The sequence below is a fragment of the Rhamphochromis sp. 'chilingali' genome (genome assembly GCF_963969265.1).
Source record: "Rhamphochromis sp. 'chilingali' genome assembly, chromosome: 19".
NCBI lineage: Eukaryota > Metazoa > Chordata > Actinopteri > Cichliformes > Cichlidae > Rhamphochromis > Rhamphochromis sp. 'chilingali'.
The window spans coordinates 33,884,168-33,901,532 of record NC_137946.1 but is presented as its reverse complement, the minus strand read 5'-3'; the positions used below and the strand labels follow the sequence as shown (position 1 = coordinate 33,901,532).

Below are 17,365 nucleotides of genomic sequence, written 5' to 3'. Positions count from 1 at the left end.
CCTGCAGCGTTCATTAACCCCACAGACACAAATGATTCTCTCCTGTAAATATTTCACATTTTAGTGTCAAACACAGCCAGCTGTATGGAGGACCAACAGTGACCAATGAAACATGAGTTCTTATGTGAATGTTAATTAATGTTTAAGGAGCTTGCAAAGAAAAGCGTCTGGACTTCTTTAAGTTGCTTGAAGACGTTTCACCTCTCATCCGAGAAGCTTCTTCAGTTCTAAGGTCAAATGGTGGAGAGTCCCAGATATAAACCTAGTGGGAGTATCCCCCACAGAGGGACCAAAGGACCCCCTGATGATCCTCTACCTAATCACATGAGCCAAGGTGTGAAACTGGGTGTGGGTCACAATCAGACAGGGTTTCGGGTGAGCTCATTGTGAAACCTGGCCCCACCCTATCATGTGATGTCCTGAGGTCAGATGGCCCAGGATGTGAGTGGGCGTTAAGGCGTCTGGGGAGGGAACTCAAAACTGGATTATAGATGTCAGACAGTTGGTGTCGTAAACCAGCGCCTCTGTTACGACACCAACTTGGTACCCACACCCAGTTTCACACCTTGGTTTCCATAATTCCATGATGTATTTAATAATAACAATAAACCAATAAAAATAATAATAATATAACATTTTACATTTTGGATTTTTTTTTATTTAAACAGATATTCAAGAATTTATAAATTAATAATGTTTTTAATACATAATTATTTTAATAATACCGATTAATAGTTGAAGTTTTTATATTATTGTGGTCTAATAATTAAAAAAAATGCCTTTGCCAAGATTTGACTTTTTCAGGCATTTATTACATACATTTAATATTTTATCATGACATACATTTATAAACATTACATATAAATAAATAAAACATTTCTTAAATAATTAATTTATAAAGTATATTACATAAATAATTTGAGTAAATAATAAACTTTTTACTTACATAATAAACTTTCTAACTCATTATTAATATTTAAATATTTCGTACATATTTAGTTGTTTTGTATGTAATTAATAATATATAAATATTATTTATAATATAATGTAAAATAATGTGTTTTGGGTCACATTTGTCGTAACCAAGGTTACGCTCTTCTCTGGTCCCAGCATGTGATTTAAGGTCTGTTCAGGGTTTTGGATCCAGATCTGTGTCATTAGCTTTAACCCTTTAAGACCTACCATAGAACCAAGTCCGCTAGAGCTTATATTATATTTTTACATGCTGTGGAGCCATTTTTGGGAGCATTTCAAGTTGCTATACATCAATACAACCATTATAGCCCAGATTTTAATAATATGTCTGCATTAAGTGCATAGTAATTACATAAATTGCAAAAAAGTGCAATAACATATATTTTAACATATATTTCTAGTTAGAGAAATTTAAGAGTCTTATCCCTCAAAACTATAAATACAAAAAAGTTGCACAAAATAGTTTCCCACCACAGGAAATTTATTTTGAGTGTCTTCATAGTTTTATTTTTGAACTACACCAATTTTTATACACTGCAGGAAAAACGAAAATAAATATTATAATGCAAATTTGCAAAAAAGCAGCATATGCATCAAAATTAACTATTTCCAGCAGTGCAATATGAGTCCTCAGCATCCCAGAAACGACACAGAAAGTCATAAAGTCAAACATGACTTTTAAAAACACCAGTATAGGCTCATGAGGCCCTGATGGTAAAAAAAAACTACATTTCTGCGAAAAATGACGTCACTTCCGGTTTCGGGCAGGTCATGGCGGACATGCAAAAGTTCGCGCTGACGTCTATTCCAACGTAGGAAGTGTTACAAACAGCTGACCGGATCGGCAAAGCGTGTTTCTGGAATATTATGTTTTTGTTCCTGCAAGGGCTTTTTATGCAGTTTTTGCAAAGCTTTATGTGGAAGGAAACCGTGACCGAGGACAAGCTGATGGCATCAGATGTAAGTACAACTCCTCCGGTTTCATATGCAAAAAAAATTATTGCGCTAGCTTACGTGGTTGCAGAGCTACCGGGATTTAAAAATAGTTACGCAAAACAGAGCGTGCCCGCTCCGACCGGCTCTAAAGGGTTAATGCTCCATGTGAAACTTTTACATTTCCAGTCACTGTTTCTTTAAATCTAAAATAAGTAACGAGGTGCTGTGAATATATTTGTGTATAAACTGTGAAATAGAAAATAAATAAGCAGCTTTTAAAATACTTTATTGTTATTTTTGGACTCTGGCAGAGGAGCTTTGAATGTTGTAGCCCATCAGTTTAGCCGCTCTGAAACAAGCTGCTCTGATTGGCCGATTCCAGGAAGCGTGCAGAGGGGCAGACGAGGCATGCATGCACTCACTTCAGGACCTCTGATGATGAAATGACCCATTTTTTGAACTGGATCCTATAAAGCCTGATTCCTTCAGAGTGACCACTTTTTGTTTCAGGTGATGATCGCACGCAGAGGTCAAAGACATGGAACGCGTCAGCTGAGAGTTTAACTACAAAACCACCAACAACAAGAAGCAGAAAGAAGCAGCTGGGACATCGAATATCAGATTTTCTCATTAAAGAAGGAAAATGTTGCATCTTCATGCACTGTGTGGATGAAGGTGCATAGCTGATAACAGACATGTATTATGTGTTTGCTGTGCTGGGTGTGAGCACGCTGTCCTCTTTGGTGCTGCAGAACAAATGAAGCTGACGAGAAGACAGAAAACGCCTGCAGAGCTAAACTGTCATTTGGATTCGTCCGAACGCAGAAAGTTGCTGATTAACTCGCCGTCGGTCGACTAGAAACACAGACGACACAGAAAAGCGTCTCACGCTCACAAAGAACGAACTCGCAGAGCCCCGACAACTTTCCCACCAACGTCCATTCAAAAAAGGTCCCATTTTAACTTCGTTAACGTTCAGCTTCCCTCGCCTGATCTAAACAACATTCACAATCCCTCCACGTGAATGTAACAATTTGACTTCACAGCTGATGATGTCAGTGTGATGTCATTCCTTGCAGCTCGAGCTGGAGATGAACTCAAAAACCCGGAGAAAGTGTGCCGGACAGAGCTGCTGAGACCATTCAGCCATTCATCAAAGGGCGAGCACTCTTACCATCCGAAGCCTCCGAACGACACGCTCCTCTTCCTCCTCAGCATGGTGCCTCGCTCGCCCTCCTCCTCTTTGTCTCTCTTTTCTTCTTATTGTGTCTGGGTTTTCCTCCCTCCCTCTCTCTCCCTCTTTGTACCTCTGCCTCCCTCTCCCTCCGCTGTGGCTCTAACTCCTCATCTCTCCTCCTATAAATACTCTCCTCTCTGTCAGACACTCCCGCCGCCTCCCTCTCCTTTTTCCTCCTCCTGTCGGTAACGCTGCTCTCTCGTCTTCCTCTCCCACTTCACTTCACAGCACAGAGCCAGCAGAGAGAGAGAGCGAGGGTAGAGAGACATAGAGGGATAGCAGGAGGAGGTTTACAGGGAGTACCCGCTCTCTGCCAGCCTGATGGAGAGGAGCTGAAAACTTATCATCCATAATAAATGGACATAAATGGATGGAAGCACGTGTCGGTTTACGGGACCTGCTATTATGCAACACGGCTGCAGCTGACGGCAGTTTTTACTCTCATCTGTGAATCCATCAGTTTTAGGAAAACATCACAAAGGAAAAAGAACGAGGAAGGATTTTTAATCAGGAGGGCTTCAGGCGTACCAACATTAACAAACACACACACAGCAGCGCGGAAACCTCACACGCGTTCCTAAATGACCACCTTTGAAACTTTCTCTTCCCATTGTTGATTCACTCAGTGTAGGAAAGTCTGCACTCACTGTCTACTGCACACAAATCCACACCTTCACGTCAGTCTGAAGGCGTAACACTTATGTCTTATTGGAGGTTACGACCCTCCCACTAAAGAAAGCCACGCCCCGCTGTTATTGATTGGCTGGCATGGGAGGATCATCAGCCAATGCTGCTCAGCTGTGCCGTCCACTCGACCTGATGTCACTGTGATGTTTGTGTACTGCTCAGGTCAAACCCGAAGGAGCCGGTTGGGGTGTTCTGGGCGTGTCCGCCTGGGACGAGGCCTCGGGGCAGTTCCTGTCAGTACCACATGTTTGTCTCAGAGGTTCAGCCGCACAGGTCCACGCGCACGCAGTGAAACGGACACTGGCTCATTAAAGCTACGGTTCCTCTGATGGCCCATCCTACACTGTGGCAGTTCTAGAGCTCATACGTGCAAATGAGCACTGACCCTCCAGGTGTGCGAGCATTTGTCCCATCCAACGCCCTTTGAGGGCTCTCGATAACCTCGACCTGAATGTCTGGCCTGTCAGCTGTCAGTGGGACATGCCTGCCGTGGTGACCAGGCTAACGGGGAAACAAGGCTCGATTCTTCGGGTCTGTGGGTCAGGAGGCAGAGCAGCTCATCTAATAACTGGAAGGTTGGGGGTTTGATCCCTGAACGCCCAACGCTGAACCCCAGTTTGCTCTCCGACGCAGCCATCAGAGTGAATGTTCAAAAGCACTTTGGCATTGACAGCAGGGCGTCTGTTGTATAAAGGGAATCAGTCCACGTGCCGATGTTCATATGAAGTTTGGACTCCGCCGCCGCGGACAGCCAAGTTAAAAATCTGTGAACCTTTAACTGCTCCGATCATCGCACTGGTCTAAGATGAAGGATTAAGCTTTGTGTATCTTCCTGCTCGTTTGGCCGGATTCTCCATTAACAGCTTTACTTTGTCCTCTGAGTTCGTCTGTCCAGCCAAGCCTGTCTGTTTAAGGTGTCTTATTTCATTAGGGTTTTTAAAAAAAATAAGAATCTGTTATTTATTTATTTTCACAGTAAATGACTTGTTGTTCCCCCATGGTACTCCCACAGCTCTCATTGGACCAGGAAACCAGTCCCCAGGAGTGTCTTATACTCGTTTCATTACTAAAAACTCTGAACTGGACTCTTCTCAGAGTGTGTCCTGATTTAAAGCAGACTTTGACTCATCACTGAAAGGACAGACAGGTTTTAACCCTTTAAAGCCGGTCAGCGGAAAATGTAGTTTTTTACCTTCAAGGCCCTTATAAGCCTATACTGGTGTCCTTAAAAGTCATGTTTGACTTTATAACTTTCTGTGTCGTTTCAGAATCAGAATCAGAATACTTTATTGATCCCTGGGGGAAATTATTTCAGGGATGCTTAGAACTTAAATCACACTGCTGGAAATAGTTTATTTTGATGCACATGCTGTTTGTTTGGTTTTTTTGCAAATTTGCATCATAATACTTATTTTAGTTTTTCCTGCAGTATATAATTGGTGTATCTCAACAATAAAACTATGAAGACACTCAAAATAAATTTCTCGTGGTTGGAAACTATTTTGTGCAACTTTTTTGTATTTACAGTTTTGAGGGATAAACCGCTGAAAAACCTCTAACTAGCAATATATGGAAAAAACAAAACAAAAACGATTTTCAATTTTTTTGTAGTTTATTGCACTTTTTTTTTTGCAATTTATGTAGTTACTATGCACTTAATGCATACATATTATTATAATTTGGGCTATAACAGTTATATTGATGTATAGTAACTTGAAATGCTCCCACAAATGGCACTACAGCATGTAAAAATATAAAGATAAGCTCTAGCGGACTTGGTTCTACGGTAGGTGTTACAGGGTTAAACTGCACTTTCTGCAAACGTTACCAGCTGAGCTGCTGAAAATGTTCCAGCAGTGATGCAAAGGCACATTTTACACATTTAACTGTTTCTTTAGCTCATAACCAGCTGAGAGCGTGTCAGGCTGACATCTTTGTCAATCTTCTCCCGATTCACCTGTCGTGTCTCATCTGAACATGCTTTGACGTCAGACTCTGGCCGTCTGACCTCGGTGATCCTGATGCATGCGTGCAGCCCGGCTAAACTGCATGTAAACACACGCAGAGGCTGCGAGTGTAAAGGCGGTTAATGTATTACCGTGCTGACAGTAGAGCGAACGTTTGTGTGGCAACAAGAGAAAAAGCTGAGTCACTGCTACGATGATTCAGAGGTCGCAGATCAAAATGTAAATGAAGACGCAGCAGCGCAGCGTTCAGAGGGGTTCCTCTAATTTTGGAGTCCTCAGGTTTAATTCTCCATGAAAACCCTCCAGCAGCTGAATACATTTACATCACATTACCACCAATGAAAAGCACCGTTTACACTGCAGAGCTGGAACCAGTTTGTGCACACAAAGCTATTTATAAAACCATATTTTTCATTTTGCACGATGAAGGAGGAATATGATGGAGTCATGCATGTAGCTTAGGTAATTCAATTCATTTCATGAATCTACCCAGTATAATATGACCCTTGAGAGACACAATCTCACACACAGCACAACAAATGTATTAAGAAGAAATATACAAGTACAACCAACATTTATGAGCCGCAAAAGTCATCGTGGAAGAGCCGTGCCGGTAACACGCTGAGCGTTTGGAGCCTGCAGGACATTTAACATCAGTCTGAAGTCAGTCGCCGGAGCAGGCCACACTGAGGAAACTCTGCACTCAAGTTTCAACTTACAAGTACAAATTTTGACCCAATTTTTCTTCCTTTCAGCTGATTGGTCAATGTCATGTCAATCACAAATTTAAATATCCAATCAGAGAACAGATGGGTTTGGCTGTCGAAGGGGCGCTCTTTTGAGCTGTAGGTCATGGAAGAATAAATGCCCTTTCACGTCTCTTATCGCTTAACTGTGAGAGGAGATAAAATCAGAGAGATACATGTTTTGAAACGACAAGGATCAGGTGGATCTAGTACACGTAGAGCGGCCGCTACTAAACGATATACAAGCAGAGCTCAGCAGCCAGCGCAACAAATTCTGGATCCTTTGCTCTTAGTTAGCGGCGAGCACAGCGCATGCGTCCGATGTGAAAAGGCCTGCATAGTGTGACTCATAGCAGCTGTCCCGGGTCAACCCTGATTTTGTGTTAAAGTAACACTAAAGTAATAATGGTGTTTCTGAACACTGGTATACCACAACTGCAGAGGCGGAGCCAGACATCTGAAACACCCGGGGCTTAGCCCAAAAGGGTAGTATGCATGTGGGATTTTTTTTTTCCCCTTGGGGGGGGGTTAGAAATGACTGAAAGATTAATTGGCTCTGTTTTGAGTTTTGTTCAAAAAAGAATGACTTCATAGAGGGAAAAATATATATCACATGTGCAGGACACCTTAAACTAGTTTTAATTAAGCAGCGAGGCAGAACAAAGTCGGGCTGTATCAAGACACGAGGACTAAACCCCGATTCAACCAGACCCAGAACTGATCCAGAATTAAAACAGGACTACAACAGTTCAAAATCAGGACTACTGAGGACTTAACCAAGACAGAACCAGAATCAGAACTAGATGATAGCAGCACTAAAAACCATCATAGACCTGCACTACACTTGTTTTTTAATTCTACCAAAGTACACTATTTAGATTGAGAAAAGTTTATATAATTATTTAGCCTTGTTGTGCAAACAAGCCTGCAGAACTTAATAAATGTAGAATTTGAAAAATAACAAACCTAAAAAGAAACACGAGGTACGAGATACATGAGGACCTGTGATACGGTGATACTTTTGGCAAACAACCATGTGACTAACAGGTGTGTCTCACCTGCTCTTGTTCCCTCTTTGTGCTGACAATCATCAAATCTACAGTTGAAACCAGATATTTACTCTTCAGATAAAAACACTTTTTTAATTGTAACATCAAATCAGACTAAATGTGTTTTTTTTAGATAAATATAAAAACATATTTGTTAACTTTAAGAGTAAAGAGAGAAACTGTCTGTATTTCTTAATTGTAAATGGCACCAAATTGTATTCAAACTTGAGCCACACTTATGGAGCTCCACAGTTCTGTTCCTGCTGTTTTGTTTGACATCTCTTGATGTTCCCATGTCACAGAAACAGCCTCTGTGTTTTGCCTTATATGCATCCACAGCTGTGCCACCAGTTTACTCACATGGACTCTACGAACCAATCAGAAGCTTCTTCAGCTCAGAATGGAATTGTCTGGAGTTTTCTTATTAATTAACAATAAACTTAGTGTACATGTACTCCTAAATTTGATGAAAGTGATAAAAAATAGAAGCTCTGTCTCTCTTTATTCTGACATTTAACTAATTCAAAAGATATTTCAACATTTATCTAAAACAAAAGTTTACTCTAAATTGATGTTGTGCAGTAAAAATGTTTTATGTTTTCTCCCTAAAGTGTAAATATCTGATTATAAATGTGAATATCCTGCTGTGTACTGAAACCCCTCTTGTTTTGCATAGAAATATACTGAACAACATACAAAGCATAATATATAAAATAACATTTACCTGAGTTTTTTCTTTGAAAGAAGCCTCTAATGTCCATTCTTATATTTCAGTACATAACTGAAACCGATTTAGTCGGGGAGGGTAAGAACTGAAAATATGAAATAAACACACGTAAGCTAAGACTCTCTATAGAAACAACTGTTGTTGTTGTTCGGCTTTTCATTTCGCCATTTGTTGATTCACTTGAAGAGCAAGTAACGTAACATGGGTCAAGTGATCAGTTTCATATCAATCTTTCGTGATGCACCGTCATATTTACATTATTTGTACGGTACAAATGATTTGCTTTGGTACCTGGTCAAACTTAAGCTCTCCTTAGTATGGCTGGCTCCGTTTCTCCAACAGCGCACTCACGGGCAGCAGCTGCCCCGCCCCCTCGCTCAGTCGCTTAGTGCCTGAGCTCAGATTATACCAATATCAGGGGGGATTCACGCACAGTCATAAATTCCCACAGTGTGCACTATGTGCTTCGAATATTGTGTGTACTTTTTGTTTTATACAGTTGTCAGCCAGGCATCTAACTATGAAAAAATTACACTCCAAAATACCCCGGGCTTCTGACAAAACAACCCGGGCTTAAGCCCAGTAAGCCACCCCCACGCTCCGCCTCTGCACAACTGTATCCTTTCAACGGCTACCAAAAGTTAAAGGACCTAGCTTGTATGAGCCTTATGAGATATTTACCTAAAGATCCTCCAGCGTCAAACTCTATTACCCTTCCATGACCTGCAGCTCAGTAAAGCATACCTCTGACAGCCAAACCCATCTGTCCTCTGATTGGAAACCTCGAAGCACAGGCCGAGGGGGCGGTGTGGCAGCAATATTTCACACCAGCCTATTAATCAACCAAAGACCCAGACAGACTTTTAATTCATTTGAAAGCCTTATGCTCAGCCTCGTCCACCCCAGCTGTGAAACACTTACTTGTTATCATCTATCGTCCACCTGGGCCTTACACAGAGTTTCTGTCTGATTTCTCAGACTTTATATCTGATTTAGTTCTGAGCTCAGATAAAATAATTATTGTGGGTGATTTTAACATCCATGTAGATGCTAAAAATGACAGCCTCAACATGGCATTTAATCTGTTATTAGACTCAATTGGCTTCTCTCAAAATGTAAAAGAACCCACCCACCACTTTAATCACACTCTAGATCTTGTTTTAACATATGGCATAGAAACTGAACATTTAACAGTGTTTCCTGAAAACCCTCTCCTGTCTGATCATTTCCTGATAACATTTACTTTTACAATAATTGATTACACAGCGGTGGAGAGTAGACTTTATCCCAGTAGATGTCTTTCTGAAAGCGCTGTAACTAAGTTTAAGAATATAATCCACCCACTGTTATCATCTTCAATGTCCTGTACCAACATAGAGCAGAGCAGCTATCTGAACGCTACCCCAACAGAGGTCGATTATCTTGTTAATAATTTCACCTCCTCACTACGTACGACTCTGGATACTGTAGCTCCTGTGAAAACTAAGGTCTCTAATCAGAAGTACCTGACTCCGTGGTATAATTCTCAAACACGTAGCCTAAAGCAGATGACTCGTAATCTGGAGAGGAAATGGCGTGTCACAAATTTAGAGGATCATCATTTAGCCTGAGAAATAGTTTGCTGTTTTATAAGAAAGCCCTCCGCAAAGCCAGAACATCTTACTATTCATCACTGATTGAAGAAAATAAGAACAACCCCAGGTTTCTCTTCAGCTCTGTAGCCAGGCTGACAAACAGTCAGAGCTCTGTTGAGCCAACCATCCCTTTAACGTTAACTAGTAATGACTTCATGAACTTCTTCACAAATAAAATTTTTATCATTAGAGAAAAAATTACCAGTAATCATCCCACAGATGTAATATTATCTACAGCTACTCTTAGTACCATTGATGTTAAGTTAGACTCTTTTTCTCCAATTGATCTTTCTGAGTTAACTTCAATAATTACTTCCTCCAAACCATCAACGTGTCTTTTAGACCCCATTCCTACAAAACTGCTCAAAGAAGTCCTGCCATTAATTAATGCTTCGATCTTAAATATGATCAACCTATCTCTAATAATCAGCTATGTACCACAGGCCTTCAAGCTGGCTGTAGTTAAACCTTTACTCAAAAAGCATCTCTAGACCCAGCAGTCTTAGCTAATTATAGGCCAATCTCCAACCTTCCTTTATATCAAACATCCTTGAAAGAGTAGTTGTCAAACAGCTAACAGATCATCTGCAGAGGTTTATTTGAAGAGTTTCAGTCAGGTTTCAGAGCTCATCACAGCACAGAAACAGCTTTAGTGAAGGTTACAAATGATCTTCTTATGGCCTCTGACAGTGGACTCATCTCTGTGCTTGTCCTGCTAGACCTCAGTGCAGCGTTCGATACTGTCGACCATAATATCCTATTAGAGCGATTAGAACATGCTGTAGGTATTACAGGTACTGTGCTGCAGTGGTTTGTATCATATCAATCTAATAGACTCCAGTTCGTGCATGTAAATGGAGAGTCCTCTGTAATGTATGTTTGCACTGATTGCCGATCACGCTTCAACTGAGTCGTCCTCGGTCAGAAGGAATGGTACTCCACAGTGATGTAGTTCAAATAACTTTAATAAGGAGGTGGCAGATGACATCAACAGGATGTACAGCGTTGGTAGGGAGGCATTACAGTATTCACATGCAGGTAAAGGGGGTGTGAGTGTGTATTTATTTATTTATTGTCATTGTCAAGAACAATGAAATTGCGTTTGGGGCTTCCATACAACCCAAAAACAGAAGAAAATAATAAATACCCCTTAAAACCCAAGTGTACATATTTAACCCAGTGTGACTCCAATGCAATAAGACAATCCTTAGCAATAATGTTCGTAGAAATTCAGACAAAGACCTGAGAAACATGACAAAATACAACAATGCAACCCATTCAATATTATTGTACTGTGAGATATGATATCAGATATGATAGTTATCTATTTAAGAAAGAGGGGGGGGGGGGGGGGGGGGCAGGAGGGGGAAGAGAATAAAGATATGATGCACCAATGCAGACCAGTTCATTGCTATTAAGAAGTTGGATATGGTTATTGTCCGTGAGAGGGGGGCAGGGAGTTCAGGAGCCTCACAGCCTGTGGATACAGGCTGTTGGCCAGTCTGGATGTTCTGGCCTGTATAGACCTGTACCTTCTCCCTGAGGGCAGCAGATGGAAAAGGTGGCGCGCAGGGTGATGTTGGTCCCGCAGGATACTGTGCACCCTCCTCAGACAGCGAGTGGGGAAGATATTACTGATCTCTGGCAGACTTGTTCCAATAATTCTGCCAGCTTCTTTCACCACCCGCTGGAGTGCTTGCTGATCGGCCTTGGTGCAGCTGGGGAACCACACTAGAAATCCATACGTCAGAACGCTGCTGATGGCACAGTTGTAGAAGTTCAACATCAGAGATCTGGGAATGTGTGCGCTCCGCAGTCTCCTCAGGTAGTAGAGGCGCTGTTGGGCCTTCCGTGCAACTGAGGTGATATGGTTGCCCCAGGACAGGTCCTCGGTCACAGTTACCCCCAAGAATTTAAAACTGCTCACCCTCTCCACCGCCTCACTGCCAATGAAGAGAGGCAGATGGTTGTTATGGCCCCTCTTCCGGAAATCTACAATGATCTCCTTGGTCTTTTTGGTGTTTAAGACCAAGTTATTGTCGTGGCACCATGACTCTATATGGGTGTGTGTGTATATGGGTGTGTGTGGTCATCTGTAAACAGGAAGAACAAACATTTGTATTAACCACTATAGATAGCAGTGTACCCCTTCTACAGTACTGTGGGTTTCCAGCGTAATGTTATACAATCTGCCATAACCTCATGGCCACTAGATGGCACCCTAAGACCATAAATGAATTTCTGGCTCGTATACATTGGCAAACCAGACCTCTGCAGATTACAACGCTTCAGAGAATAAACATAGTAAATAGTTACATCCACCTACAACCACAATGCTTGACAGTAAGTCGTATATGGAATGAAATATGGGCTGAACACAAGGCTGCCTGTAGTAGGCCAAAAAACGCATCTTAGCAATAGCAACGGGACTAGCTTCTTACGTACCAAATTACACAGATGAAGTCAAACAAGCATCACTCTCATCTTACAATACTCACATGGTAAGCACGCACACAGTATTAACTCACACAGGAATGCAAATAAATACATTACTCCTCCGACACACCTCTCATCTGTGCAGAACTGCGCTGAACACGTTCCCAACCGGAAGTACAGATACCGAGGTGCATCATGGGTAACGTAGTATAAAACAGTTACAATGAACAAGCGGACTTTTAACATCCTCTTCACACACTGAGGTTAATTATGGAGTTCCACAGGGTTCAGTGCTAGGACCAATTCTGTTTACATTATACATGCTTCCCTTAGGCAGCATCATTAGAAGACATAGCATACATTTACACTGCTATGCTGATGACACCCAGCTCTATCTGTCCATGAAGCCAGATAACACACACCAATGAGTTAAACTGCAGGAATGTCTTAAAGACACAAAGACCTGGATGGCCGCTAACTTTCTGCTTCTTAATTCAGATAAAACTGAGGTTATTGTACTCGGCCCTGAAAAGCTTAGAAATATGGTATCTAACCAGATTCTTACTCTGGATGGCATTACCTTGGCCTCCAGTAACACTGTGAGGAACCTTGGAGTCATGTTTGACCAGGACATGTCCTTCAACGCACATATTAAACAAATATGTAAGACTGCTTTCTTCCATTTGTGCAACATCTCTAAAGTTAGAAATATCCTGTCTCAGAGTGACGCTGAAAAACTAGTTCATGCATTTATTACTTCCAGGCTGGACGACTGTAATTCATTATTATCAGGATGTCCAAAAAACTCGCTGAAAAGCCTTCAGCTAATCCAAAATGCTGCAGCAAGAGTCCTGACAGGGACTAGAAAGAGAGAGCAGATTTCTCCTGTTTTGGCTTCCTGTTAAATCCAGAATTCAAAATCCTGCTCCTCACATACAAGGTCTTAAATAATCAGGCCCCATCTTATCTTAATGACCTTGTAGTACCATATCACCCTATTAGAGCACTTCGCTCTCGCTCTGCAGGCCTACTTGTTGTTCCTAGAGTATTTAAAAGTAGAATGGGAGGCAGAGCCTTCAGTTTTCAGGCCCCTCTTCTGTGGAACCAGCTTCCAGTTTGGATTCAGGAGACAGACACTATCTCTACTTTCAAGATCAGGCTTCAAACTTTCCTTTTTGCTAAAGCATATAGTTAGGGCTGGACCAGGTGACCCTGAATCCTCCCTTAGTTATGCTGCAATAGACGTAGGCTGCCGGGGATTCCCATGATGCACTGGGTGCTTCTTCTTCACTCACTATGTGTTAACAGACCTCTCTGCACTGAATCATATCTGTTATTAACCTCTGTCTCTCTTCCACAGCATGTCTTTATCCTGTCTTCCTTCTCTCACCCCAATTGGTCGCAGCAGATGGCCCCGCCCCTCCCTGAGCCTGGTTCTGCCGGAGGTTTCTTCCTGTTAAAAGGGAGTTTTTCCTTCCCACTGTCGCCAAAGTGCTGCTCATAGGGGGTCATATGATTGTTGGGTTTTTATCTCTATGCATTATTGTGGGGTCGACCTTACAATATAAAGCGCCTTGAGGAGACTGCCGTTATGATTTGCTGCTGTATAAATAAAATTGATTTGATGCAGTGAGAGTCAGTTTCAGATGATTCCAGGAGGATGGAGCTGCTACCGTGAGCTCCGTTTCTAAATGTAGTGCAAACTTCCAGGACAGGCAGAACAAAGACCGTAACTTCCCAGGCCCCGACAGCAAAGCAAGAGCAGACAAGCACACAGCTGAAAATGGTTTGTGATAAATATCAATCAAAGGGCTCTGAGAACAAGTCCTCAAAAATCTGGAGCCCTGACTGAGACACCAGAGAGTCTGTTAGTCACGTCCAGCATAAAGACAAAGGTCAGAGCAGTCCGAGAGTCACAGCCCTCCCGTACAGAGATGGATGGATTTGATGCGGTGGACAGACACGAGCTCAGAGAAGCAAAAAAGGTTTAAGTAAAAACAACTTCCTTTCTTTGCTGTTAGTGTCTAATTAAGTGTGACAGGGCTCATGTGAGCTAACAGCAGCCTCAGGTTTGCAAACACTGTGTGAGGTCCCAGGACTGGAGTGTTTCCCAGCTCAGACACACCATCCACCATCACAGCCACACATTCAGCCAGTTTAGGAGCAGTAATTAACCAGTCAGCTCACAGAAAGGCTCAGCTGACCGCTGCACCGACCTCGTCTCGGCCCTCGTCTGCATTTTCTCCTTACTGAGGAGGCAGCCACACTGACGCTTTTTAGGAAACCCTGCCCCCTGGTGGTGAAAGCGTTTGTTACAGTTACACCTGTCCGTTACTTTCAGTTTAAAATAAAGGATTTTACAGAAAAGCTGCTAATAAACATAAAAAAAACACATGTCATATCCTAACAACAATGCTTATGTCTTCATGTCGCAGCAGGGCTGGATGTATTCTCATATTTAGACTCCAGTCTAAGAGTTCAAACCCCGAAGATCCAGCACGGCGTCTTTCATTAGAGCCTCTGCCTCAAGTCTGTGACACAGGCTGCATGAAGGTTAACGCTGGAGGCGTGGACAAATCACGTGATGGGGATGCAGCAGCTTCCTGGCAGCCTGGCAGGGTCGAACTCTGAGCATACGTGTGGAGCTGTGAGATACCTGACCTCTGCCAGCAGGCCTCGTGATGCTGAGAGCAGGCTGAACATTATCTCCCAAACCTGACCTCACCTGAACCGAGGCTTCACCTTACAATTTCATGAATTTCATCACAGCTGCCTGCCAAAAGGGAGGAGTTCTGTCCTTACAGCAGGAGTAGACAACATGTTCACAACACCATGAAGGCTCCTTATCCCAGAGGAAACACAGCTTCACCTCGGTTTGGTGGTATTAGGTGAAAATCATCCTGTCTGTGGTCGTCACACTTACATAAACGCACACTCAGCTTCTCTGTTGCTGTCTGGACCTCAGTTACACGTTCATGCTGTTCTTCTCCATCAGACAAGCAGCAGGAAACATAAAGAAGATCAGACTGAAGGAAAGTGACATCTGACCAATACCCAAAGGTCGAAGCTGTGAGCTGTGATGCTCGTCCTCTAAAAGTCCCCATGGAGGTTTAGGTTCTGCTTACAAGAAGTTCTTCTGTTCAATAAGTCGCTTTCCTGGCAAACCATTCATCAGAACACTCAAAGAGTCAACAGCTTAATATTAATCAAACTGAGGAACGTAGCAGATGAGAGCAGACAGGGTTGGGTTATTGCTCCACCTGGCCAAGGCTGCATCCATCCAAATAACTCAAAGAGAGAAATACCCAGTTCTAGTCACAGAGATCTGCAGCTGAAGTGTTCCTCTCCCACAATCTAACAGTTGGTAGATTGAAACCATCCTGTGCTTATAGTTCCAGTACAGAGAGATGGAAAAATACAAGGACGATGGAAGACCTGCCCCAACTGCTCTGACTGCTGGGAGAAGAAAATAAAGAAGAAAAGGTCCTTCAAAGAAAAGCTGTTGGTGTAACAGGTGTGAAATAACTCCAAACTGACGAGCCTTTGCTCTTTGCTGCTTCTGTGCTACACTAGCTCTCTTGCTAGCATGTGCTCTCTGTGGAACGTGTTGTTGCTGTAGCAGCCGCCTTCAGCTGAAGAATAAGTGGCCCTCATGTGTGGCTACAGCAAATAAGGAGTTTAAAAGAAGAAGCATCATCATCATCACACAGATGAGTCTGGTGTACTTTGAAATGACTTTGATGACTTTGAAACATTTAATTAATTATTAAATGGTGCATGTAATTAATTCGTTTTGTCACTCCTGGCCCTCCATATGTACATAGGTGTTTATATATAAAGCACTTATGTAGCAGGTTTTGTATAGATGCTCTTCCAGTGACTGACCAAACAGGTTCACAGGTATGTATGTACGAAAACTAGTCGGTTCTGGCTAGAACTTCACTGGAGAAATAGTGAGTTAACCTTAACGTATCAGTTAGAGTTAACTTTAACGCGTGAGGTGAAGTTAACAATGTGCCTCTTAAGGAAAAAAAGAGAGCATACCGCTGCGAGCAGGGTTCGAACCTGCGCGGGGAGACCCCATTGGATTTCAAGTCCAACGCCTTAACCACTCGGCCATCGCAGCTCACGTCACTTGTGTCCTTCCCAATCATACTTATCCGGTATCAGCGAAAACATCACACGTGAACTGCTGGAGAATGGGTCTTCTTAATATCAGCCAGGTGACATGAACCTTTCACGCGCCTTACCGAGGATATCAGGAGGGTTTAAAGTGAATTATTAGGCCTGTTTTTCGTCATCATGTTATCAGGTTTTCCGCAACGTTTCATATTTCACTGTCGTCACATGCGTGTATTTAGAGCTCTTTGAGTGTGTTTTCACCGTTTAAACATTTAGAATAGTCATTGTAAGGAAAGCTTCAGATGTTTAACATAACCGAGGAAAATTTAAGTACACCGACCTCCGTTACCAGTAAATACTCCTGTCTGTCCTATGTAATCACACGTGTGGGGATGTAGCTCAGTGGTAGAGCGCATGCTTCGCATGTATGAGGTCCCGGGTTCAATCCCCGGCATCTCCATGTTCGTTTTAGGTTTTAATCGTTTCTTTCTCATCTCACTGTTGAAACACTTGCCACAGCGTGCGACAGATTACAGGTGAACTGGCTCTTCTGGTTTTCATGTCTTTATTCATGTCAACCTTATATTTGTTTTACGAATATTAAACAATAAATAAACAAACTATAAACAATAAAAAACATTGGTTTCGATTTTTACAAATCTGAATCCTTTCCTTTGTGCTACGTTAGAAAAATACGATTTATAGTCTTCGCTTTTATTTTGAAGGTTATCTGTCCAAACCGGATGTTATGCTTCATATCCTTTCGTTTTGTGTGATGACGTTAACCGGCATGTAGTCCGGCAGGTATTAGAATATGTAGCATTTAATCTTCTTGTCGTACAGTTGTTT

At 42.2% G+C, this 17,365-nt stretch overlaps 1 protein-coding gene across 1 annotated transcript in view; it reads right to left on the bottom strand.

Annotated features, from left to right (window-relative positions):
* Positions 1–3,219, bottom strand: part of LOC308387677 (rap1 GTPase-activating protein 2-like) — a 44,492-nt gene extending 41,273 nt beyond the window's left edge. The window contains exon 1 of the mRNA XM_080867896.1: positions 3,086–3,219. Coding sequence (XP_080724022.1) covers positions 3,086–3,129 — 44 coding nt within the window. The 5' untranslated portion in view covers positions 3,130–3,219. The remainder of the gene's footprint in view (positions 1–3,085) is intronic.
* Positions 3,220–17,365: the final 14,146 nt, after the last annotated feature.